This window comes from Eubalaena glacialis, chromosome 20 (genome assembly GCF_028564815.1).
Source record: "Eubalaena glacialis isolate mEubGla1 chromosome 20, mEubGla1.1.hap2.+ XY, whole genome shotgun sequence".
Taxonomy (NCBI): Eukaryota; Metazoa; Chordata; class Mammalia; order Artiodactyla; family Balaenidae; genus Eubalaena; species Eubalaena glacialis.
The window spans coordinates 6,962,101-6,988,009 of NC_083735.1; the positions used below are offsets into that span (position 1 = coordinate 6,962,101).

The following is a 25,909-nucleotide window of genomic DNA, read 5'->3' on the forward strand; positions in this document are numbered from 1 at the left end:
TCAGCTTACTAGGACGCTTAGAGCCAAATTTGCAGCCAGCGTTTCGCTGTGTCTGTCTTCACCTTATACTGTTCTACCACTATTTTTTTTCTTTATTCAATTTTTCTTATCTAATTTATTTTATCCCCACATCCCCCTTCTTCCCAGCTTAGTTTTATGACACTCAGGTGTTGCTGAGTCAACTTATGGACTCTGGACAAGTCAGGCCCTCTGCTCTTCCACCATGCTGCACTTTCCCAACAAATATATTAATGAGAACATAACCTCCCATCCCAGAACAGGTCCTCTTATTACATGTAAGAAGGCGTCATAAAGTTAACAGAGGTTGAATTTATACACAGCTTTGTATCAAGCTAAAAAACATCTGATAATAAGAAAATATCACTGCCTCAAAAGAAACAATAAATTTCCATGACATCTCAATGACCACATGACAGACACCGAGGTGGGGAAATGATAATACAGGAAAAGTTGGCAACAACACAATTTATATTCACTTGCCCATGTAGGCAGATAAGGTGAGTTTCAAAGACAAACCTTACTATGTTATTCAGAGTTACGTATACTCTCTCATGACAGCGAGTGGGGGAGAATTTGCGTTTTTACTTTACACTTCAACTCCTTACCCGGTATTTCAAACAAAGAGTCTTGCTGAGAGGAATTTTTTCTCTCCTTAAGAAAACATTTATAAAGTCCAGAGCAAATCAAAACAGCAATCTCAAAAATGAAAACAAAAACAACCCAACAACTAGATAACCACAGTGACTGGAGGGCAGAGTTCAACTTCTCACTATGTGATAGTCATATGGCATACTCAAACAATTAAAAAACATGGAGACCACTCACAGATTACAAATCATCATTTACCTTTCAGGTATTAATCTTTTGAAAGGATAAAACATCACAAACCAGTTAACATTTGAAAACAAAAGCCAACTTCTGCACAGTCCTGCTTCCAACTAAATCTGAAATTACCTACTTATTAATCTTTAAAAAAATTAGGACCTGGAACTTTCCCATTAAGCATTTGAAATACCTGAAAATCAGTAAAGCTGAAGCTGAGTTTCAGGAAAAACATCAAAACAGAAAGGCCACGTCATAATGCTAGCAGGCCACAATTTTTATACCTATCACTTCTATCTCTGTTAACAGTAACAGCATTATTTTTTAAGGCAGTAAGCAATATATAATAGTATCTTCTCAAGAATCTAGTCTTTTTTCATTTTTGTTTTTCTCAATCCTGAGGACTTTTATAATTAAATTTTTTGAGATTACATTTCTCACAACTTTTTGAGGAATGTTCTCACATTCTCACATTTATTCTCACAAATAGACAAAATGTGTTAAGTTCTGCAAATATGTCTTTTTAGTTATAGGCATAATTGCTCTTGATTTAATAAAAAAAAAACTTGAGTGTCTATCTATGCTAATAATGACTTCCTAAAAATACCAAATTGTATTTACCACCATAAAATAATATGTGACTTACAGGAGCTGCAGGGAAGTAGTTTGACAGTTCGAATGGTTCCTCGGAAATCCAATGACCCATTTCCAAAGACCACAGTACCTATAAGTGACAGAAGAAGCAGAACATTTTTTATAGACTTATTAGGCTTTTAGTGAACAATAAACCAGTTTAAAGATATAGCAAAACCAAAATAAACAAACAAAAAAACCCTAGCAGTAACTACATACTACATTGATCTGAAGCACATGTGTCTTGAACACCAAAGTGCCATGAGAATCTTCAGGTTGCAAAAATGTTACAAATATTAATAAACGCTTGGTTAAGAAAAAAGTCTCCTGATGGCTACAAGTCTGGGTTATTATCCTAGTGAGGATAACCACCCCGTTTCTAAACATATGAAATACTACGTCTTCCTAAATTCCAGTTTCCAATTTAAGGAGTCATTATAGACAACCCTTAGTAAATAATACAGAATTTTATTAATTAAAAAAACCCATGTATTAGGAGAAGATATCATAAGTCTAAATTCAAAAAGCAAACCTTTTGGTGTGTAACTATATTTCTATCATTAGCTAATGTTTTTAGGAGAAGTTCTCCACATACATGTTTGGAAATCCTTCTCACACTTTGGAAGAGTAAAATGTCTCATAAACAAGCTTTCATCATCATCGTTAGAACCCACACATTTTTAAATAATCAAAACAATGTTTTCATTTTTAATTCAACATTTGAGATTCTGCGCTCATCTCTACTCTATGACCAAACTCCTTGAAAAGCTGTATGTTTCTATGTACCAGTAGAATTTTACAACTAAAATAATCAAGCTGAATTACATAACTCACACTGATCTTTTTATCTGCAATTTCCTTCTTTCTTACATTCAGTAAATCCATTTTTTTTTTTTTTGCCCCTAGAGTTGCTATGTAAAACTCAAGGGTTTTTTTGCTGAATTACCAGGAATGAGGTCTAAGTCTTCCTTTTTGGTAGTTCCTAAAGTTCAGAACCATCTATGGGCTATCAGTCTGAAATATTTCCTTTTTTATATATTAAATCTAATACTTATCCAACATGAGACAGCAATGTTTTGTTTCTAAGAAAAAGTGAGCATGATAATGGAATAAAGACAAGAACGGAATACAGAATCTGAATGATCATTCTCAGCACTGGCCCGGATCTTACTTTCAATAGATGCATTTACTTATTCAACAACTATTTCTTTCTGCTCACTATCCATTCATCTGTGAACAACTTATTGAGAGCCTACCATGAATAAGAGTCCAAGCTGGGTCCTGGAAACCCAAACCCAAACCTAGAAGGGTTTACCCTCTTGCAGGAGGCATGGCAGCAACCAAATGCTGGTTCCTCCAAAGCAGGGCTGTGCAAACCTGTGGTAGGAAGCAAACTAACTCGGGCTAGGAAAACCAAGAAAGGGTCCACAGAGGGGCCGACATTTAAACTGAGTAAAAGCTCATCAGGCAAAGAGAGAGACAGTGGGAATGGGAGAGGGTATTCCAGCAGAGGGAGAATACCATGGGCCAAGCCAGGATTAAAGTAGCTTCTTTTTTTTTGGCTGCAGTAGAGGGAGCTTTGGAAGAAGTGGTAAGAAAACAGGGTTGGCTGGCTGCATATGGTAGGGAAGGTATGATAATATACCCTGTCCTACCCCTGCGTGCTGAGGACATCAGTGCAAGCACAACTGTTGGGCAGGAGAATCAGAAGACAAGCCAGGAAAGACAGGACAAACAGCTCCATGGGCACTGGGCCCAAGATGATATAGAGAGACGGAAAGCAATGAGTTGGGTTCTCAGGGACCCTGTTCAATCTTCAATAGATTTGTGTGTAGACAAGCATTTTGTCATTGAAGTCCCTTTTTGTTTCCCCCTGATTTTTACTGTCTAACAAACATTACAAAAAATAAACAAAAAAAACTTACCTTAATAAGTCCAATGAAAGAAGGTATTAGAAAACTGGTAACTCTACACTGAAATCATGTTTGTACACACAGCAAACATGGTTAATGGGTGGTTAAAATAACCCATTGAAGTAACAGTGTTTACCTTACTCTTATCAGTCGATGTATGTTATCATTTACAGAAGACACACTAGTTCCCTACAAACTCATGTGATTAGCCCAGGAAGTAAATTGTGGAAAGTTTCAAAAGCAGGTTCACTTCAAGACATGAGGTATGTGGAAGACTAGTATAGCGAGAAACACAACGTAGTAGTGAGAGAATCCAGGGAACCAGTCTTAAAAATGGCTGTGGCATTTGAGTTCAAATGTAAGCCACATTAAAATATCAACTGAATTTAAACAATCTCTTGGAGAAAATGTATGTTCTCTGAATTTGTCCACTTCTAAATGTTATAAAAATAAAACCATAAGGCATCTACAGTAGCATTTTGGTAAGTAAATTAATAAATTTAATTTATGTAGGCATCCCAGGAATGAGTATTGTACAGAGATAGCAAAAAAACACTAATTTGATTGTAATGAAATCATCAAATCAGAAATAGAGTGTAAATTTTTTTGCTTTAGTTCTTTCATTAGCTAGACTTATCTTTACCTGACTAGAGTGTTCAAAATAGAGAAAATCTGCTCTGCAAGATGGCAGTTAAGGCTGCAAGTGTAGTTAAAAATAAAAGGTTAACCTGAGATATTTATCATAATATACGCGATAGAATGAAAATAATTGAGAAGCTATATAAAGCAAGGAATGGGGCTGCATGAATACAGAGGATCAAATCCCACGTGGATAGCCCTTAAAATGAGGGCTGAGTTATTTCAGCATCCACTGCAAATGAATATGATATTTTTGGCATTGTAAAATTATCACTCGTAAAACTTGGACCTTGTTGATGAATTTAAATAGGACCCATTTTCTTGCCTTATTATTAGATTAATAGTTAATGATGAGACAGCTTTCCATAATGTAAGACTGACTTTGCAACTAAGTCCATACCAGGCAAAATGCAAATGGTTTTCTCTCGTTTTATATCCACCTAATCATTCTCCTTGAACAGGGTGAGGAGTGTAACTAGAGTCAACCCAAGCCAGACAAGGGCTCTGAGATTAAATGCAAGTCAAGAATAGCATCAAACACAGAGAAGAAAACGAAGCCAACTATGTAAACATAGCAAAGTGAGCCTAACTTATTTTCACCATCTCACAAGACTCAACTAAAATGATGGAGCTAAGAGGAATGGGAAAAGAGCCCAGTGCAGATAAAAGCTGATGATGTTTTGAAAGTTGCAAAGCAAATGGATAAATGGTAACTGACTTAGAAGAGCAAAGAAACCTTGAGCTTAAACGTCTAGAGAGGGAGTCAGTAGGAAGCATCCAATTCCCTCCGCGGATTCCCAGAAAGGCCGGGAAACTGGGGGTACTAGAAAGCTCTGAAAATGCGGTGTAGAACAGGGTGAAAAGGAGAGATCTCCTACCTCCACCCTCCTGCCCACCCTCCTCTGGAATAAGACAAAAGTAAAGTCAGACAGGCTTTTCTGGGAGCAGTGGTGAGAAGTAGCAGGGAAAACTTCTCCAGCACAGCCCTCACCCAAGACACGAGCACAGAACCCCATGGCAGGACGAGGGCCTTTCTCTTCTGGAGAAACAAATCAGCCCAGGGAAAAAAGACCTACAGATACTGACACGTGGACCTCCCTCTATCAAATACCTCCATCATATCAGATGATCTATACACTCAGATAAACAGAATTTCAATCAGCTTTTCAGTCCTCAATATTAAACATGACTTTCTACCCATTTGATAAAAGTCTCTAGCATGCAAACAGAGACCAGACCAAACAAAAAGGGGATTCCTGGGATCACAGTGATGGGAAGTCCCAGGATAACAGTTGCTCTGTAGACCTAGGGAGAACCAGTCTCACAGGGAGCAGAGCAACAAAGAGGTTCATGGGTGGTGTCTCCAAGAGAAATAAATGGGATTGGAAGATTATCTAATGTGTAGACAGTTTTGGAGAAAAACTACAATGCTTTTTAGAAATTCTTGTGGTGAGTTAGTGATAGGTACATAGAAAACTAAGCAATGAAAATGATTGTCAATGATTAGCTCAACAAAAACAAACAAAAATGGGGCTTCCCTGGTGGCGCAGTGGCTGAGAATCTGCCTGCCAATGCAGGGGACACGGGTTCGAGCCCTGGTCTGGGAAGATCCCACATGCCACGGAGCAACTAGGCCCGTGAGCCACAATTACTGAGCCTGCGCGTCTGGAGCCTGTGCTGCGCAACGAGAGGCCGCGATAGTGAGAGGCCCGCACACCGCGATGAAGAGTGGCCCCCGCTTGCCGCAACTAGAGAAAGCCCTCACACAGAAACGAAGACCCAACACAGCCATAAATAAATAAATAAATAAATCCCATTTTAAAAACAACAACAACAACAAAAAACAAACAAAAATGACCAGAAATGGAATAGAATCATAGTACACTCTATGGCTCAGCTCAAACAGCATTCACATAGTCATCCATGTGTGCATGTAAATGTGAACAAGTATGTCTTTATATGCATATATAACATGTTAAACAAAAATCAGAACCATACTGGGTAGATGAGGAGGGGACATGTATGTCACAGTGAAAGCTATACAGTCATATTTTAATCTTCCATAGAAGGAAGCCTATAGATAACATCTAAAAGTGATTAAAAAAAAAAAAGCAGAAAACGCATTTTATTTAGAAATATGTAAATTAAATATCAGAAGGATATTGTAGCGGTGAGAATCTGGGCTGGGAAACAGCAGGGCAGGGAGTGCCATTTCTATTAGAGGCCTCATAAATTACACTTGATTCTGAAAACATTTTGTTTTGGGTAATTTTACCCTTACGAAAGAGTTGCCACAACAGTACAGAGAGTTCTCATTTACTGGTCACCTAGATTCCTCTATCGTGTGAGTCTCCAACCTTCTCTTTCAAAAGTGCTTTGCACCTAGAACCAGTTGTCAATATCGACAAAAACATCTTGCTGGGCTTGTAACTGGAACTGAGTCGATTCTAGAGTTCAAAATGGGGAGAACTGACAGCTTTAAAAAATACCGAGTTTCCCAATTCATGAACATAGTATCTCTCTCCTTTTATTTAGGTCTTTTAAAATTTCTTTCTCAAGAATTTTGTAGTTTTCAGCATACAAATCCTGCAAATATTCTGTCAGACCTAAAGTTAAATATTTCAGCTTCTGGGGTTGCTAATAAAAACAGCATTTAAAAAAATTAGAATTCCAGGTGTTCATTGCTAGTACACAGAAATACAACCAAATTTTGTATATTGACCTTGTATCCTGTAGCCTTGCTTAACTCAACTTACTAGCTGTAGGAGCTTTTCTGTAGACTTGTTGATATTTTCTAGGTAGACAATCATGTCTTATGTAAATAGACAGTTTTATTTCTTCCCTTCCCAATCTGTGTGTATATTTTTTTCTTACCTTATTGCACTGGCTAGAACTTCCAATACAACGCAGAAGAGGAGCAGTGAGAGCACTAAAGTTGCTTGGACAACTTTGTGAGGCAGATTAATTTGGTTTACTATAATAGCATAAACCCGAATTGCTCTTGTTTATAAATTAATGTGTCTATGTAAAGCACAAGGGGGTTTTTTTTGTTTGTTTAAGTAAAAAATGGTCTATTGTTATTTGGTACTGGTGCTGGCTAACTGTCACAAGCTTTTATTAGGTTCTTCAACTCTCTATTCCTCATAGAATAATTAGAACATTCTGAAGGAACAAAGGAACTAAATGCCACTTTCTGGATCAGAACCAATCAAATTAATTTTTTTCTTTAACATTCATTTTCATTTCTTAATATTTTGAGAAATTTTCCCAAGAAATTTTCTTCAGCTGTCTTAAAAATTAATTTATTCACAGAGCATTTAATAAGCAAAAACACTAAACAAGGTACCCTTAATTTTTGGTTTCTCAAAAAAAAATTAAAGAGAGGGAAAACAACAGTTATTTCCATGTACATGTGATGTGAGAAGATCAGGATGAGCAGAAAGTAACCTGTAAGAGGGATTTTAGGTTGCACTTGAAAAACTGAATGATGATGATTCACTGCTGGTGTCGATAATTACAACTTCAATAGGAAGCTGATTTAACTTACTTGAGAGTATTACTAATCGTGTTGAAACCATTTATTAACATTCACAATGTCTTACTGTAATTGTAATATTGTTTATTCCAAGTTTCTAAATAGCCAGGCTAACCAATCATTATTTTTGGACTTGTCTCCAGACCATACTACCTACCATATATAATTGTTAAATTCAACTGCAGTTTTGGTACTAAGAATACTAGTGAGAACATAGCAGCTAAAGAAAAAAATGGGGGGGGGGCTTCTTTGTGGGAAAAGTCAACAATATTCTTTGCATACAGAAGACTTCATATTGTATAAAATGCCAACTGAGTGATTAAAATTCAAATCTGATGGTTAGAAACTTGTGCCACAGATTTAACCAATGGGAATCCTGTTAATTTCAAACAGGTTGAAAGTACACGTTATTTTCTCCTTTACTCATTGAAAAGAGATTGGGCTTGTCTTCGTCACCCTATGCCCTTCCACCCTTCCCCACACCAACTGGGGTAAAAAACTTGGTTGTGAGAGTCTGTGGAGGTATAGAAACATATATTCTATATTTGCAAATTTCTTCTTTCCTATCCAAGAGTAACAAAAATGGTCCTCACTAATTTTTTTGCTATTTTTAGCTAACAACAGAATTATAAAAATTAAATTATATTTTTCCTGTCAGATCTCGTAGACTCTTTGCCTCAGTTATGAGAGTAACTGATTCTCTCAAACAACAAAACTTTAAGAGAATTTGCTACTAGGTCCATTGTTTCGACTTTTTCTAGAGGGAGAATAGCAATCTTTGTGTTTCTTCCACAAACAGACGGTATAATGTACTGGTTAAGAACACAGAACCCAGGCCACTGGGTTAAAGCAATGTCCATCTCTTCACAGTTTTGTGACAAGAAGCAAGTCAGTTAACCTTTTTGTCACATGGAAACATTAGACATCATCATAGATTACAAAAATATCTGTGTAGTTAATGAAATTGCTATGGCAATAAAGTTGTTTCTAGGTTAAGCTTCAGGAACAAAAATTGCGGATATCAATAGCATAACTTTTAATAACCATATAATAGGGTGCTTAAGTCCTGAACACTTTGGAGCCAGAAAGCAGAGGAGGTCTAGTCTCCCAGAAGGACCAACGTGAACTGGCAAAGTTTCAAGGTAACGATGTTTGTTCCAAAATAAGTATTTCCAACACTTCTCAGAACACCAAGAAATGCTTTCTATAATGCCATCAAGTCACTTTAAAAATACAAACCTAAGTAGTCTCCCTCAATGAGGCAATTTTCCACGTGATTTTTAAAATTCAGGTGAAATTCACATAATACACAAGTAACCCTTTTAAAGTGTACGGCTCAGTGGCATTTAGTTTATTCCCCATGTTGTGCAACCACTACCTCCTTCTAGTTTCGAAACTGTTGCGTCAGCCCAGGAATACACCCCGCACCCATTAAGTGATTACTCCTCATCCTCTCCGGCCCACCCCGGTAACTACTAATCGGCCTCTGTCCGAGGATCCTCCTCTTCCAGACCCATCATAGGAAAGAGACCCCACAGTATGTGATCTTTTGGCTTCTTTCACTTGGCATCGTGCTTTCAAGGTTCACACGTGTTATGATTTGAATGAAGACTAGCGACGGGTGTCAAAAAGTCTTGTCTACTAATATTAGTAAATCAATATCACCTGAGTGCCCACTGGACACTCACTGCCTTCCTCGTCACACAGCTGGCGAGTGGCAAGGCTGGCAGCAAAATTCACTCTCTTAGCCGTTAATCTTTTAAAAACACACAAGGTGGTGTGCAGTCCCAGAATGAGTACATCAAAGTTTAAGGCAGCAAAAATCAAAACATCCCCTAGGCTATCTCTGGAAGTAGATGCCAGAAAGTCTGTGGGCTACGAATGGAGGAAAGCTGAATTCAAATTCAAATCCAAAATCCACCACGTTCAAGCGCTGTGATCGTGAGCAATTTTGCAGAACCGTTCAAGTCTCGGTTTCCACAAAGGACTGTTATACTGACAAGCTGAGCGTAGGTAAGTCTCCTGACAAGACGGCCCCACCTCTTTAACTCTTCTACGTGACTAGCATCTTCTGGAAGCAGCACCATCTCCACCCTCAGACACGCTCACTGGGCGCCAGCCCCTCCCTACGTGGTCCTGGGACCAGCAGCACCTGGGAGCTGCGAGCAGATGAAGAACCCGAGATCCAGACCCACCGAATCAGAATCTGCATTTTAATAAGAACCCCAAGTGATGCACATGTTGTTAAGGTTTAAAAAGCACTGCTCCAGCTGTCTCAGAAAAGGGGGTGGGAGGAGCACAGAAGGAAACCCAGAACTTAACACAGTGTATTTAACCAAGGTGGAAAAAATAAGCAATAAAGTACTAAAAATAAGTAGTTAAGAATTCTTCTCTCTTTTTAAGAGATATTAACTGACAGAGACTAAACACCAGATGGTAAGAGGAAAAAGAAGCTACATGTTGATATGTACCTTCCTACAAACAAGTTTGGCTATATCATATGCAGGCATTCAAGTTAGGTTTATTCCGCTTATATTTTACCCCATCTTTTCAGGCTGCAAAAATGAAAAATGGATTATTCTTGGATTTCAGAGCTTCACTGCTCATGATTAGCCACTTTTTACATATTGCTAAGTAGAGAGCAGGGTGACCCAGCATTTTACCAGTGTAGTTAAATGGGAAGTCCAAACATCTTTATAAATAACACAAGCTCCACTTTTCTTATCAAAACGAAAACAAAGAAATAAATATAACACATTCCAATGTAACTAAAATAAATAGCAGAAATATCGCTTCGCTGTATGAAAACAAAGTAGAAATTATTATTACCATCCCTGACAATAAACCAAATATTATGGCTACTAACAGCAATCTCTGTTTTTTGTTCTTTATGTGAATTTGAGTTATAAAGATTTTTTTCTTAAATGAGCATCAGGTCATCTTATTTTCATAAATTTTAATGAGAAACACATGAACTACATGGACATTTCTGTAATTTATAATGATGTACAGTATTTTTAAACGACATTTTTAGCTCATCAGAGGCAAGAATAAATTCCAAGATTTTTAAAAGAAATAACAGTATGTTTAGTCATCCATCTACTCACACATTGATTCAACTAGAAAGTGCTGCGTTCCACGTCCCATCCTGAGTCCTGGGCCACATAAGTAAAGACAGGCACAGCCTCTGCCCTCAAAGAGCTTGTAATCACTAAATAAATAACCAGGGTCTGCTAAAAAAGGGCTGCTTTAATGTTTCAAACCGTCTCTGTTTCGCCCTAGTCCCTTGTGCTAAGGAGGGGTATGGCTGTCTCTACGCGAGGTTTTCTTTTTGTTTTGTTTTTGGGGTTTTTTTGTTTTTTGTCCTACGTGAGTTTTACTACCAAAAATACTGTCCACAGTTTAGCAGTTGAAATAAGTGTTCTACTTCGATAGGCATCCACAGAATATTAGAAATGCCTAAAAGGAAAAAAGTCCTGTGCATACTATTAATGCTGTATACTAGTCTTTCTTGTTTTGCTGTCATCCGACAAAACCAAAATAAAAAAGAGTTATAGGAAACAAAGTTCAGTGGAGATGTGCTTCCCTATTCACTGAAGGACCCTCTCCAATGGTGTGCGATATGGCACATAGTAGGCAACCTGCAAGGAAGGCAGGATGGACCATGTGAAGGACGGAAGCACTTCATTCTGCCCCAGTGTCACGAGAGCCCACAACCAGAGATCACACAACTGCATTTATGTGTCAAGGCTAATGTCTCAAGTCTGTGAACTCCCTGAGAACCACCAGTGTTTGATAAATTATTAGGTTATACAGAACTTTAATATTCAAGCACAGGATATTTGTTCTTGCAAAAGAACAAGGACCAATTTAAAAGAACTAAGAAGTAGATCTATCAGGCATCTAAGGCAAGCTGCTATTTCAGTTGACAAAATCACTTTTTTCTTTTTTTTAAAAATAACTTTATTTTATTTATTTATTTTTGACTGCATTGGGTCTTCGTTGCTGCATGCGGGCTTTCTCCAGTTGTGGTGAGCGGGGGCTACTCTTCGTTGAGATGCACAGGCTTCTCATCACGGTGGCTTCTCTTGTTGCGGAGCACGGGCTCTAGGCATGCGGGCTTCAGTAGTTGTGGCTCGCGGACTCTAGAGCGCAGGCTCAGTAGTTGTGGCTCACGGGCTTAGTTGCTCCACGGCATGTGGGATCTTCCCAGACCAGGCTCGAACCCGTGTCCCCTGCATTCGCAGGTGGATTCTTAACCAGTGCGCCACCAGGGAAACCCGACAAAATCACTTTCAGTTACGTATTTCTTATTCTCCAGTTTAAAAAAAAGAGCCTAAAAGGTTTTCTGTAGAGAACCTTCCAGGGCAATGAATTTTAGGAGAAACACATTGTGTGGATCATACATAAAAAGTATCAGGTAGCAAAATGTTGTCAATTACAGTTTTTGAAAAACGTACAATAGTTTTTTTAAATCCAGTATTTCTTACATCCTCTCTCTTCAAAAACCTAATATTTCCACTAAAGCCCAAATCACAGAGGGTACTTGTGCAGGGATGAACAGAGCTCAAGTATGATGCTCTGTGGCAATCTATTCTAACTCAGGAATAGAGCTTAGAAACCTAAAAGAATGCACAGTTAACAATGTCCCCAAGGTCACCGACAGATAATCTCAGTGATGGAGAGCTGAACCTAATTTTCGAAAAGTTCCACAGAATGAAATCATGGTTGCATTTTCTGATGAGAACCTGAAGGTAAGATATTCTGTGCTGCTGTTTAAGGAGAGCACTGCTTCACTGGGATGCCAGAAACACAGGTGAAAGTTTAGGAATTCAACACAAAGTTGCAAAGGTTAAATAATAAATATGTACCTTTAGGTATAACTGAAGTTTTTTCTAAAAATGAACTTTGAATTTGTGATTCCATTCCACATGGACTAAGTTGAGGTCCTAGAATTCTCAAGCATAAAGTGAGGAAGAGATAATTTGAGGTTGAGAAAAGTTAAGAACTGGCATTTCTACTTAGCTGCCCCTAGTTAAACAAAACAAAACAGAAGCAGTGAGATCCCTGAAGGCCGTATTTTGAAAAGGATGGGCAGCAACAAGCCCCGCACAAAGGGAATCACTGGGTTTTCCAATGTGTAGCCTCGTGTGTTTACACTGTTTGCCAAATACGGTAACTTCTGCTTTAACATACACAACCTTAATCTAGTATTTTTTTTTCCCCTGCTAAAGCCAATAGATTCAGGTGCTTCACCAGACCAATTCCAATTCATCATAACAAAACCAAATTGTCAGGCCCCAGGAATGCTGTCTTTCAATGTGCCACGCTACGAGGCTTGAGTCACATTTCATGCTGCCCCGTCCAGACGCCAGGAGGTGCAGAGACAGTTCTACACTCACTGTTTCCACTTCTTTTCTTACTATTAACTCTTCAACCCTCCTTATCATTAAGCCTGATGCTTCCAAGGTCTCTGACCACATCCATCTGGTCAAACCTAATGGTCATTTCTCTGTCCTTACCCTCTTCCCCTTTCAGTGGAATTCAGCACCGCTGAACACGCTCTGCTTCCTGAGACGGCTCCCATTTTGCCTGAGAATCAGTTCTCCTGGTGGTCCACCTCTGTCACCACCTGATCCTTCTTGGTTTCACTTGCTGGCTCTTCTTCCTTCTCCCCAACTTCTACAGGTTGGCACAGCCCAGGGCCCAGTCCTAAGCTCACTTCCCTCCTCACTCCCCAGGTACCACAGTTTAAATACCACCTATGTGCTAATGGTTCCCAACTGGATATTTACAGCCCTAATCTTTGCCCTGAATAAACAAACAAATAAATACTGAATTACAGAAGATATAATTTGATATTTATATTTTATACAATTTGATGTGATATCTCTATGTGGTTGTTTAACAGAAATCGCAAACCTAATATGTATAACCCAGAATTTTTTTATCGTACCCCAAACCCTGCAAACATTTTTCTCCCCCAGTACTCCCCACCTCGGTAACTGGTACCACTGCCTACCCTACAGAATTCTCAATCATTTACAGCTGCTCAAGTAAAACATTTAGGCAGGAGGCACCTTGACTTCTCTATTTCCACACACCTATGTTCTCCAACCCTGTCAGATCCTCCTAGAAAGTGCACCAAACTGATCCCGGTCACGGCCATGGTGCTTTCTCACCTGGACGATCGTTAACTGCCTGCTTCAGGTCTCTCTGCTCTTGCCTCCCTGCAATCCATTCTTTACACGAAGCCAGAGAGAGGAAAGCCGGCCGCCCTCTTGTTAAAATACGCCGGTGGCTTCCCAAGCTCCTGGCCATGACCTACGAAGCCGAAGGCCTGTCCTCTGTACCCCAACTAAGCGCCCCGGGCTGTGTCTCCTGCAGTCCCAGCCGTGGGACCTATCCAGCACCTCTGCACAGCGGAAGAACCAATTATCGATGTGAAGCTACGAATTCCAAAATGATGGTGGAACTTCACTCATAACACAGTCAACGGCTGCGTTCCAGGACTTCACAGCCTCCTCCCCCTAAAGACGACTTTCACCCCTTAAACTCCCGCACGGGTCACTCCAAGGTGACACCCACAGTCCTGTTCACACAACTTTCCAAGTGTTCTCGAGAAGGGCAACACCCAAGCCCCGGACTTTCTAGGCAAATCACTTTTTCCTATCTGTCCTCAGTGGTGAGGCTATGGAGCTGGGAAAGCACAGCACCTCCAGGGTGGAAAGAGTACCCCAGGTCTGGCTGGGATGACAGGAAGGCAGAGCTGGTGCAGGATCCCTACAGATCCACTACTTCCCGTGGCCCCAGGGTGTGCAGAGAAGGATCCTAGGCACCTTCCAGGAACCACTGCAAGTGAAAGGAGCAGAGGACGGCAGGCTCTGTGTCGGTCCACAAACAGAATCCATTATTTTAATAATGAAAACTTTTAAATTAGGTGTACTTTGAGACGACTGTTTATAGCCAGTGCCTAGGGTAATACCTTTATCAAGACTGTTTCAAAGATTCACATCCAAGTCAGTTGAGCTATTTTTCCTAGTGTCTCCACCACTAAACAGAACAATGTTTATTATCTCACAGGGTCCCGGAGACAGTGGATGTGAAAACGTTTTTTAAAGTATAAGTACTTCATCGAGGTATAATCTGCGGCAGAGTGAAAATAACTTGAATTAAGCCAATGAAGAGTCAAAGACCCAAGCTGGAGATCTTATGTCATCAACGCCCAGCATGTGGTTGCAGCCAATAAATGTTTGCTGGAGAACTTAAGAAAACAGCTCGCAAACCCTGGTGACAAGTGTGGTGTATAAAGTACATTCTGTCTAAAAATTATTCAAAGTTAATATGCCAACTTAAGGTTTAAAAAAAAAAAAGAGAGAGAGAGAAAATAGTTTCAAGACGATTCCTTTTGAACAGTCCCGGGAAGGCAGGGATGTACCAGAACACCAGTGAAAACCCCAGATTCCAGTCTGGTTCTACCACTGGCTGTAATTTTAGGAGGGTGACTAAGCATTCTTCAGAGCAACACGACAGGCATGGGCTGCAGGAACTATGTTTCATTCTAATTCGGTTGTTTTACTCCGTGCTCACGCCAATAACATACAATACGTCTTATCAAACTCACTGCCTACGGAGTTCAGTGTGAGAAAACCAAAACTGAATCACATTATTTCAAGACAATTGACCCACTATGACATCATTTTTTGATTTATGAAACACTTGATTATAAAGTGTTTTTCTGTTCTTCTGTTGAGTTCACTGCCTTGAAATGTGGCTGCAGAACTGATTTAGCTTCTAAGCCCTGGATTTGCATTTACAGGTGATTTAGTTTTAAGACCCTCTATCAAGCCTTATTCAAAAGCAGTCAGAATCAACACTTTTAGACCTGAACATAGAGGCTGAGTCACTCCTCTGCGTGTCTCTGAAAGGGGGACAGAGCTACATGTACTGGGAGAAGAGGTGACAGGGCCCCTCCCCTCCCTGGACAGAGGTGGCAAGTAGGCAGAGCGGAATCACAGGTGAGTCAGGAGGAGTGTGGCAGACACCAAACAAGTGAAAGTGAGACAATTCTGCTAAAGAATTTGAAGAGCCCACGCTTGAACAAAAAATAACAAACACACTTCAGTCTAAAGGGACACTTTGGTCAAACCGATTTCTCTGTTTTTCTGTTGTGTTACTTCCTGTCTCCTGTGAACAGGACACAGGCCTAATTTCTGTTTCTGATAGACAACTCAGTCACGAAGCAGGAAAAGCACAAGTTATTCTCTTTGCTGAAAACAGCAGAGTTAACAATGGAAGTGGGAACTGTAAACAAGTAGAAATCGCCAACAGAGTTTTCACTCACACACACACACACCAGATTAAGTAAAAATTCAAACTGAACTGTGTTATAAAATCACCATGATTTTTTGGCTATGACTAACTGGACCACATACAACTGTCTAATTTTGAAGAGCTGCTAGAATTCTCCTTCACAAAAAATTTCCAGAGAATACCACACAAACCCTGGAATAAAAGCATTCCCAGCAATGCTTTTCTTGGAGGCAAGTCCATGGCGCTCGCCAAGAGGAGTATTTTAAGAACCCCCCAAACTGCACTGTGGACAAGGAAAAAGGAGGCAGACCACAGGGTGAGAGTCACTCCTTTTGCACAAAGGCAACATGACCCTTCAAGTAAGTGTGTGGAGTCTTCAAACTTTGACCCTAAAAGAAGCTGCCGCCTGTGAAGCTCCTGTCCAAAGTCGTGAACAAGTTGCAGATGAGTTTTAAACTGTGCACTAAGCTTTAGAAACTAGCTGGTGTGGCTTTGTAAGCAGCAGGGGCAACTTCTGTCTCTCAAAAGAGTTTATCATGTTTGTCCAGTTGATTTTGTTTAGAAAATTAATGGAGGAGGCCATTCAAGAAGCAGCGAGGATGTCTGTCTTATTTAAGATGGAGCTGAACAGGGAAAGGGATTCAGTTCATTTCTATGGGTTTTTTTTAAGGCAATAATCTATATTAGTATCAATGAACACGTCATGCCCGCAAGAGGAAACCTGTGAGTCATCACAATTACATGACCAGGCATTTTTCTTTAAGCCACAGTGCATCCTGTGCTTTTTGATTTCCCAGGTGTTGGTGCTTTTCACGAATAGTGAGCGTTCGGGCATCGTTGGTAAGCTGTTTTCATAGAGAGACACAAATCCCAAAAGTATCCTTAAACTCTGAGAGCTCTCACTTGGCGTACTAGGACTCTGATGGTTCTGGAGAAGCTTCAAATAACAATATATGAAAATCAGTACCACGGTGGCTTTAGGAGAAGTGGTGTCTCAAATACACTGAAATCCGCAGGATCAGGAAAGAGTCTATTCCTGGGTCCCCCAAAGGCCAGATGCAGATGCTCCTCCCTTTGTCCACCCAGACCACCCCTGTTCCAGCCTTCTCTCACAACCCCTTCCTCGATAAAGGGGCCCCGGAGCCTCTTCTCCTGTGAGCGCCGACAGCGTTTACAAGCTTTTGTGGCTGTTCCCCAGGACCAGCCGCGGAACGGACGGGTCCACGGCCAAGGGTTCACTGGTCCAGAGCAAGTGTCTTTTGTCAATTTTAGGGTTAATACGTTCTTTCCGTATATAAAGACCACGGGGACAGGATGTAAGAAGTGATTTTTACAGCTCTTGCAGGGGATGAATAAGTTATTTCTGTTGTAAGGCTAACATACGTTAGGTTCTTACTTTTTGCCAGTCACCGTGAGGCGCACCGCACACCTTTAACTCTTAGCTTTCACACAATCCTGTGACGGACATCCTGTCGCTAGGTCCATCTCCCAGACGAGGAGCTGCAGCTCAGTGAGATGCAGCATCTTACCTACGGCTGCCCTGTGGGAAGGTTCCCGCCACCCGGGCAGCTCAGCAGAGTCTATTCCCGTTTTATGTGGGGATGGATTTAAATCCCCAAATCCCGGGGCAGCCAGGTGGCTCACCATTTAACTGTCCTGTACTGAATAATTTTTTTTATTGCAACTGATAAAACATTGGAGGCCTGGACATTGTGTTATAGTTCTATGGGTCTCTATTTCAAAATAAGGTAAACGCACTGCCGATTTATACGTGGAAAATGATGATGACATAATGGAAATATATGGGAACCTCCACACAGAGCAAGCACGTATGGATTTACATTTGTGTGCAGATGTGTGTTTTCAATGCAATCATTTAAGGGCCTTGTCATCCCATTCTTTCTCTCTGAACAGCTACCTGCTGATTCCTGTCTTCTTAGTAGAAGGCATTGGATGTACGAGATACTAGACAAACAAAACATAGGACCTGTCAGAAGACGGATCTTACAGAAGAACCGGTGGCTTAATTAGTGCCTTAGCAAGGGCAAAATACTCTTAGATTTTGAGGCAGCTGCTTTGCCACTGTTTGAAATCACTATACTGGTAAGTAAAATGTGTTGTTTAAAATTACCACTTGAATGCTTTCCTGCACTAGTGTTAAAACCCCGAGGAAGGCTCCTGGCTCAGCACTATGACAGCCCCGCCCCAGTCCTGCCCTTGCTCCTGTCCTGGGGGGTCCACACCCCACCCTCCCCAGCGGGTCAGCCTCGCTCCGGGCCAGCACCGCCGGTGAGCACCGTGTCAGGAAGGACATGAACAGATTGGGGACGGTTGGAGGCCCAGGGCAACCTACTCTATTCTTTCTGTAAGCGTTTCCTTTTTAATTTTTCGCAACGTGCTCTGTTTCTGAACCGTCTGTCTCCTTATTTACAAGGACCTAAGCCCATTCTGAGGACTAGGAGTTTTACATGAAGGCGTGGGCAGGGTCCCTGCTGGGGGGCCTCTGAGGGAGAACGTGGTCCAGGCCTCCCTCCTGGAGCTGCCAGGAATCTCGGGCTCCTTGGCTTGCAGACACATCACTCCAAGCTCTACTCTTCACATGCCTTCCTCCTTCTGTGTCTTCCTAAACTTTTAGAAAGCCTGCCCTTACAGAATTCAAATCAATTAAAAGTCATCAGCTGGGGACACAATAAACAGTGTTACATGGCCTTTATAGAATTAATGCATTTGTGCATGTGGGAGAAGGCAGGATAATGGCGCCCACAGCTGTCCACAGGCGGGTCTCCAGGATCTGTGAATGTGTTACCTTCCACGGTGACAGGCACTTTACAGATGCGATGAAGTTAATGACCTTGAGATGGGAGATGCTCTGGATTATCCAGGTGGGCTCCATGAGACCACGAGGGTCCCAATAAGTGAAAGACGAAAGTGGGAAATCACAGATTTGACTATGGAAGCAGAGGTCATGACCTAATCGCTGGAAGGGGACACGAGCCCAGGGACATGGGTAGCCTCCAGCAGCTGGAAAGGGCAGGAAATAACTGTTCTCCTAGAGCCTCCAGAAACCTATTTCAGATTACTGACCTCTGAAACTGTAAGAAAATAGATTTGTGGGGGTTTTTTTTTTTTAGCCTCTGAAAAATTTGTTACAGCAGCCAGAGAAAACTAATACAGTACCATGGATCCTGAAGCAGAAGAAATTATTCAAGGTGATGCTACCTTGTGTTATTTAAGAAAATCGGCCGAGTGGGCTGACTATCTGGTAAGGGTCCCGTGGGTGACACGGGGGCTCCTGGGGCTATCGTCACTTGTACTCAGCTGCAGAGAGTCAGGGGGGAACAGGGGCAGCCGCTGTGTCAAACTGCAGGGCCACTCACGGCGGATTCGTGGATCCGGTGGCGCCTGGTGCTGGGTGGATGGCTCGTCTCTGCGCTGGTGCCTCTCACAGCTCCGTGACGTCTGCCTGGGTGCGTAGGAGGAAAGAGAAGCTTCCACACGCACCCCTCTAAATCATTATGGATCTTTGCTAAGTCATCTTCTTATCAACTGTTATGTGGTCGTCCAAGTCAACAACCCCGGGATTATCCCACTCCTCTGCCCTCGCAACCTGCAGCCCATCCATGAGAAAGCCTTTGACCTCGACCGTCACGAGAGCATCCAAATCAGAGCACGTCTTGCCACCGCTACCCCTCCTGCCACCCACTCCAAGCTGCAGTCTCTCCCACTGGAATACTGACCCCAGCAGCTGCCAGCGGGTTCCCTGATGCCATCCTGCTCCCCTGCAGCGAGCTCTCCACCCAGCAGCCACGTCCTCTGAGAAACACAAGTCAGATCACGTCACTCCCAGGATAGAAAGCTTCCCTTGTCTTATCACGACACAAGGAATAGGACACAAGCACTTTACCACCCTTCCCGTCACCATCTGGCTGTCCCATCTCATCTTCTGCTACGTTTTCTCTTGGCGTACCGCAATCCTACCTTCTTGTTATTCGTCAAAGACACCATTCCTGCTTAGGGGTTCTGCCCTGGTATAACACCTGGGGGCTCTCAGTCGTGGTCTGCAGTGCCGACTTCACAGGACCCGTCTGGGAATGCCAACAGCCCAAAACCTGGAGGCCCAGGGTGCCGTGGAAATACATAGGAGTCTCTAAGCAGAACCACCCTTTGTCTGGGTAGTTTGTGTACTTATTTTTGAGTTGTGAGAGCTTATATATTCGGATGTAACTGTTTTGTCAGATGAGATTTGCAAGTATTTTCTCCTGGTCCTTTCATAATATTCTTCACAGAGTAACAATTTTTAATTTTGATGAAGTATAACATTAATCTTTTCTCTTACACATCCTGGTTTTGGTGTTGTATCTAAGAACTTTTTGCGTAAGCCAAGGTCATGAAGATTTTTATCCTATGGTTTTGATCATTTTACATTTTAGTCTGTGACCCAGTTTGAGGTAAGTTCTGTGCAGAGCGTAAGGTTATAGGTTAATTTTTTTGTATATAGATGTCCAGTTGCTCCAGCGCCATTTGTTGAAAAGACTGTCCTTTCTCCAATGAATGGCCTTTGCGTGTTCATCAAAACCAGTGGCCGTTTGCCTGGGTGTATTTCTGGACTCTCCATCTGTTCCATTATGTCTGTCCTTTTGCTGAGACCACATCGTCTTGATTATTGAAGTGTCAAAGGATACCTTAAGATCAGGTAGTGTTATACCTCCAACTGCTTTTTTTTTCTTTTAAATTTTATTTATTATACGAAAGTCATACACAAGTAATATAGAAAATTTTCTATATTATTTAGAAAATAATTTTTTCTATATAAAATTTCTAATAAAACTTTCTATATTATTTAGAAAATAATTTTATTTAAAATTTTCTATAAAATTTTAGAAAATTTTCTAAATTTTCTATAAAATTTTCTATAATTTTCTGTATTAGAAAATTTTCCTCTAAAACAGGAAAACCAAAGAGGAAAATTACAATTACTTTATTCCACCATCCACAGATAACCACTATTATTAACATTTTGGAATATGTCCTCAGTCTTTTTATCTGTTTTATGTACACAAGTACACACCTATATTAAAAAAAACCAAAATTGAGATTACATAATACTCACTACTTTTATAACCTTTTTTAATGTTCAAAGAGCATTTTTCTTTCTAGTCAAATGTTCTTCTACGTGACTTTTAAGGGCTGTGCAGTACTCCGCCATCTGGCTGGATACACAATAACTTACTTCAGCAATTCCCTATTGAAAATTTTCATTACAGCAGAAAAGAAACGAACCCCCAATCAGACAGTCGCTTTCCTTTTTTTCTCTATTGCAATGTTGGGATGAACATCCTATAAGTAAATCTTCAATGATCTTCTTAAGATAAATGACTGAATGTAGAATTATGAAGTCAAAGGCCATGGAAACTTTTAGGATGTTTGCCACTATCACCAAACTGACATCAGGAAGCCTGGACCACTTGGTACCCCATATGCAATGTGTGGCGTGTTATTTTAGTACTACTTTGCTGATAACTGCGTCTTATTTTTTCTGTTACGGTTTGCTACGGGAAAAGTGCTCTCCTTTCATTAATTACTAATGAAGCACACATTTCTTTCCATGGTTTTATCCGTTTGGATGTCGGCTATGAATCGGCAGGTATGTCCTTTCACCGCTGGCTCCTGCTCCTTGAGGCTGTGTGTATAAAAATCACAGGGTGGGGAAGGGGAAGCAGGATGAAGCCAAGGACACCTTCACGTGGCCCCAACTCTGGGCCGAGTGGGAAGACTGGAGACAATCGGAGAGGCAAGTAGATGGCTGGATGCTTGTCCTGGATGGCAGTGGCTGTCACCCTCCTCCTGGGGTGCTCCTGGTCTCTGTGGGCCCCTCTGCAGGACGCCCAGACGGGCCTGTGCTCTCCAGGCCTGGCCCTTCCCTGGCCTTCTGCTTGCCTCTGCGTTCCCAGGCTACTGCTCCTCATTTCTGCCCCGTGACGGGTGAGGATGGCAGAGCCGCACACCCAGGGCTGGAGGGAGACCCTGTGGCCAGTGAAGCGAGGAGGGGGAGAAAGGACGGAAGCGAGGTCCAGGGACAGAGCGACCTCTGCAGCCTGCGAGTGGACCCAGACCGCCCACCCCCTCGACCGCAGTCCCGCACACATCCAGCTTAGCCTGCAGAAGTGTGGGTTCAGTGACCTGTGCGCCCCTAAATCTGTTTCTCATAAATGGAGACTAGGACCCAGCTCCCTACATATCTCCTGCCCCCAAACAGAGCAAACAGCTTCCTGCAGCCCCTGAACTTAGTCACCATCTCAGGCCAGGAGCCTGGGCCAAGGCTGAACCACACCAGAGTCCAGGAGTGAGACCGGATCAGGAGCTGGGGGTGGCAGGTTTACACCGCCTGATGCCCCAGAGGGGGTCACATCCCACAGCCCACCTCTCCTGGATGATGGACGGGAGAATTTCCTGCCTGCACAGGCCTGAGCTGAGTCTCACACACTGTTCTGGAAAGTAAAGTGAGGGAAGGAAGAGCAGGCGCCGCTGGAACGCCATGGGGCCTGCAACCTGCTCTGGGGGCTGCGCGTGGGGAGCCCACGACCACCTTTGCCTGGCGGAAGGTCAATGCAGAGACTGAGCTGCCACCGGGGTGGGGAGGGGCCGCAGCTTCTGCGAAAGCTGCTTTGCTCCCCCTGCAGCGGGAGGAGCGCCCGGGCGCTGAGTCTGCACAGGCGGCTCTGATTCCCTCGGGCAGGCTCAGCCCTGTGACTCCCCACCTCAGGTGGAGAAGCGGAGATGCGGGCGGGTCTGAGGGTCCCACGCAGAGGCGAGTATCCCTGAATCCAGAGCCTGAGCCAGACTCAGGAAATAAATACAGGGAAAGACAAGAGCAGGGGATGACTGCTCAGATGGGAGCCTCCGTGTGACCTTCTCCCTGAAGAGGAACGTACTTTAGGGCATCACCTGGAGAGGCCATTAGGAAAGGATGGGCACAAGGAACAAGGGTGGAAGGGACACCTGCGTAGAGGGGTAGATGGGGTTTCCTTTGCTCCACTTCGTCCCGCTGTCACACAAAGACCAGCCAACCCTGCTAGTCAGAGCCTCTCCCCACCCCCGTCCAGCTGGGCTCTCTAGTCTGAAGTTGTTCTCTCTGGCTGGTCAGGCTGGGTGAAGGCTCTCCAAGCAGACAGGGTCCCCTTCCAGAAGGGGTCATCACTCCCAGCTCCGTCACCTTCCAGATGAGGGGAAGCAGCTCCTACTCCTGGAAGCCAGGGGCCGGGGGCGTATGCCTCCAGCTCTGTCCTTCTCTTCCAAAACTGTTTCATCTACTCTGTTCCTTTTCCTCCATATACACATCTTAGAGTCAGCTTGTCTATATCGTCAAAGAATTCTCCCGTGAGTTTGAGTGGGAATGTGTTAAATCTGCAGATCATTTTGGGGAGGAGTGGCATTTTAACCATATCGAGTCTTCCAATCCTTGCGCACAGTATGTCTCTCTGTTGTTTTACATCAGTGTTTTGTCGTTTCCAGCACACACATCCTGCACATCTTTTTATGTTAGATTTGTACATAAATACCTCATTGTTGACCTTGTATTACTGTATCCTTGTTTCCCGACAATTTGCTGAACTCACTTATTAGTTCTGAGAGCTTTTTGGTATAGATTTCTTGCAATTGTCTACATAAACAATCATACTGTCTAAGAACAGAGCTAGTCTCACCTCTTCCCCTCTAACCTAAATGCCTTTTATTTCGTTTTCTTGCCTTATTGCACTTAATCAATTCACTTACGTCATGTGGGCAAGGCTCCTCCCTCAGGGCAGGAAGGCCCAGGCGGGGAGTCTTGTCTGAGCCCTGGAATTTTATCAAATAACATGTTTTACTTCCTGCCTTGCTCACAGATAGTGGTTAATCCCACAGAGAGTGGTTAATTCCACATATGGTTACCAGAAGTTAAATGTGCACCTGGCTCCGTTTCTATGTGTGATTAGTGGGAGAACATTGGCAGGACACGAAGCAGAAACAAAGGGGGCACCCAGGCAGCGGTCTCCACGCCTGGCAGCAGTAAACGCCGGCCCTCATGCCTGACCTCTCTGCCGGCTCTACATTCCCGGAGAACAGGCTGGGCACAGAATCAAGTACAGCTGCCTGGCCTCATAAAAGATAAAGAACATCTCTCCCTCTGAGACACCAGGGAAGGAAGAGGTGACTGATAAACAGACAGAGACACTGTGAACTGGAGAGAAGGCAAATAGGATATTCATTCACGGAAGCTGGAGTTATTAATGACATTTCATACAAATAAATGTGGATCGGTACTCAGACATAATTAGGTAAGGTAATCCCCAATTGACGCCTATGCAAATAGGACTTTTGGGGGGAATTTCAGCCTTCTCCACTTCATGACTCTAAGCACTAATGTCCTAAACCTCTTGTATTGGACCGATGCAGGGTTAAATCATGACGAGGGAAAAAGACCACCGCTGTTCTTGAAAATATATCTACAGTTTGTTTGTGTATTATAATTCTACCAGTTTAAATTAACACAGTATTAATACAACACCATGCTTAGGGGAAGGAGAAGGGAGGGTGGGTACTTAGCGGATGCAAAATGGAAACGCAAGTAACAAATGATGCTACCCTCAGACAGCAACGCTTTGGAGTGACCACAGGTTGGGGATCAAAGTAAAAACAGAAAGAGTAACAAACAATTTCAATTTCAAGAATAATGAAAACAATGATTAAAAAAAAAACCCCAAAACCCTACATTTAATGCAGAGAAATAAGGGCAAGTAATGTTAAAGATAGATATGCATAAGATAAAACATATCCAAACAGGATTAAATGAACATGTTTCACCCTAAGTAAATCCATCTGTGAAAACAATCACTGAATTCTTTTGGCTTTTTAAACCATCGTTAACATAGGTCACATTATTTCTTGGTCAAAAACGGAAGAAAGTGCATTTGACTGTGAGAACATGCACTGGGCGTTTTCCGTCCAAGTCTGCCCTAATCTTGTGTCTGCCCGCGGCTGCGAGGTCTGTATGTGGACGGCTACCTGCCCGTCCTCCTGGGATCCAGCAGTGGCTGGCGGTGAGAAGCCAGAGGGACCAGAGCGGGAGGAGAGAAAGCGTGATAACACGGATGCAGGGCTACCACTCGGCCTGACCAAAGCCATCGGACGCCCTGTTTCAGGACACTAACCCAAACGCGTACTTCGCTGACGCAGCGGCTTTCCCACTCGAAGGAGAGAATCCAGCAGCCGCGTGCGATGCCCGGCAGCGCGTTCTGGGTGCGGCGGGGCTTCGCGGCGAACACGCGCGTGGGGCGGCCACACACCTCCCCGGCCAAGGAGAAGCCCTTCCGTTTATCCACAACCTGGATGACCACGTTCTGCTTTCTGCCAGATAGGAAGAAAAACCAACGCAATGGATGTGCTTCCCGAGCAGAAACATCGAGGTGATGGCAATGAATTAAAATGTAAAAAACCGGAAGAATTCTACATTGATGTCGGCTATGGTGCTCATGTCAGTTTCTTTGCCGTCGATGACTTGAAATGTGGGGAAATAAAAAATTTCAGATCTCAACTCCAACCATCTATTCTAATGGCTGAGAAAACGGTGGCCCCAACGCTACCAGGGGTTTCCCCATGTGCCCGGGGTGGGGCAGGCCAGCATCCCACACCAGACCTCCTGACACCTGCCCAGACACCACGGCAGTTATTTACTTCTGTGTCCCGTTTGAACCAATTTGTGCATGGTCAGGACCAAGCTTCTCACTCATTTTATTTGGAAAATATAACATTTGCTGAGAGTCAAACACATCGCTTTTCTACTAAGAGGGGGGGAAAGGGGTCCTTTTTACTAAGTCATCGGATCAAATCTCAGGGCAAATTTCACAAAGCTCATCAGTGTTTATCTTCTGGTCTGTCATTCCACTAATGCTTTAAGAACCCTTTTTTTCTCTTTAAATATTCTTCCTCTCTAACTTCCTTCCCAAATAACTCTCCACTTTTCCTCTCCCTCGGTCTCCAGGCAAGCTTTGGAAAT

The 25,909-nt window shown here is 42.6% G+C and overlaps 1 protein-coding gene across 6 annotated transcripts in view; it reads right to left on the bottom strand.

The window, feature by feature from the left end:
- The window catches only part of MCPH1 (microcephalin 1), a 230,423-nt gene that overhangs the window by 126,338 nt on the left and 78,176 nt on the right, over positions 1–25,909 (bottom strand). For all 6 annotated transcript variants that reach the window (XM_061177349.1, XM_061177356.1, XM_061177355.1 and 3 more), the window contains one exon: positions 1,490–1,567. In XM_061177349.1, coding sequence (XP_061033332.1) covers positions 1,490–1,567 — 78 coding nt within the window. The remainder of the gene's footprint in view (positions 1–1,489; positions 1,568–25,909) is intronic.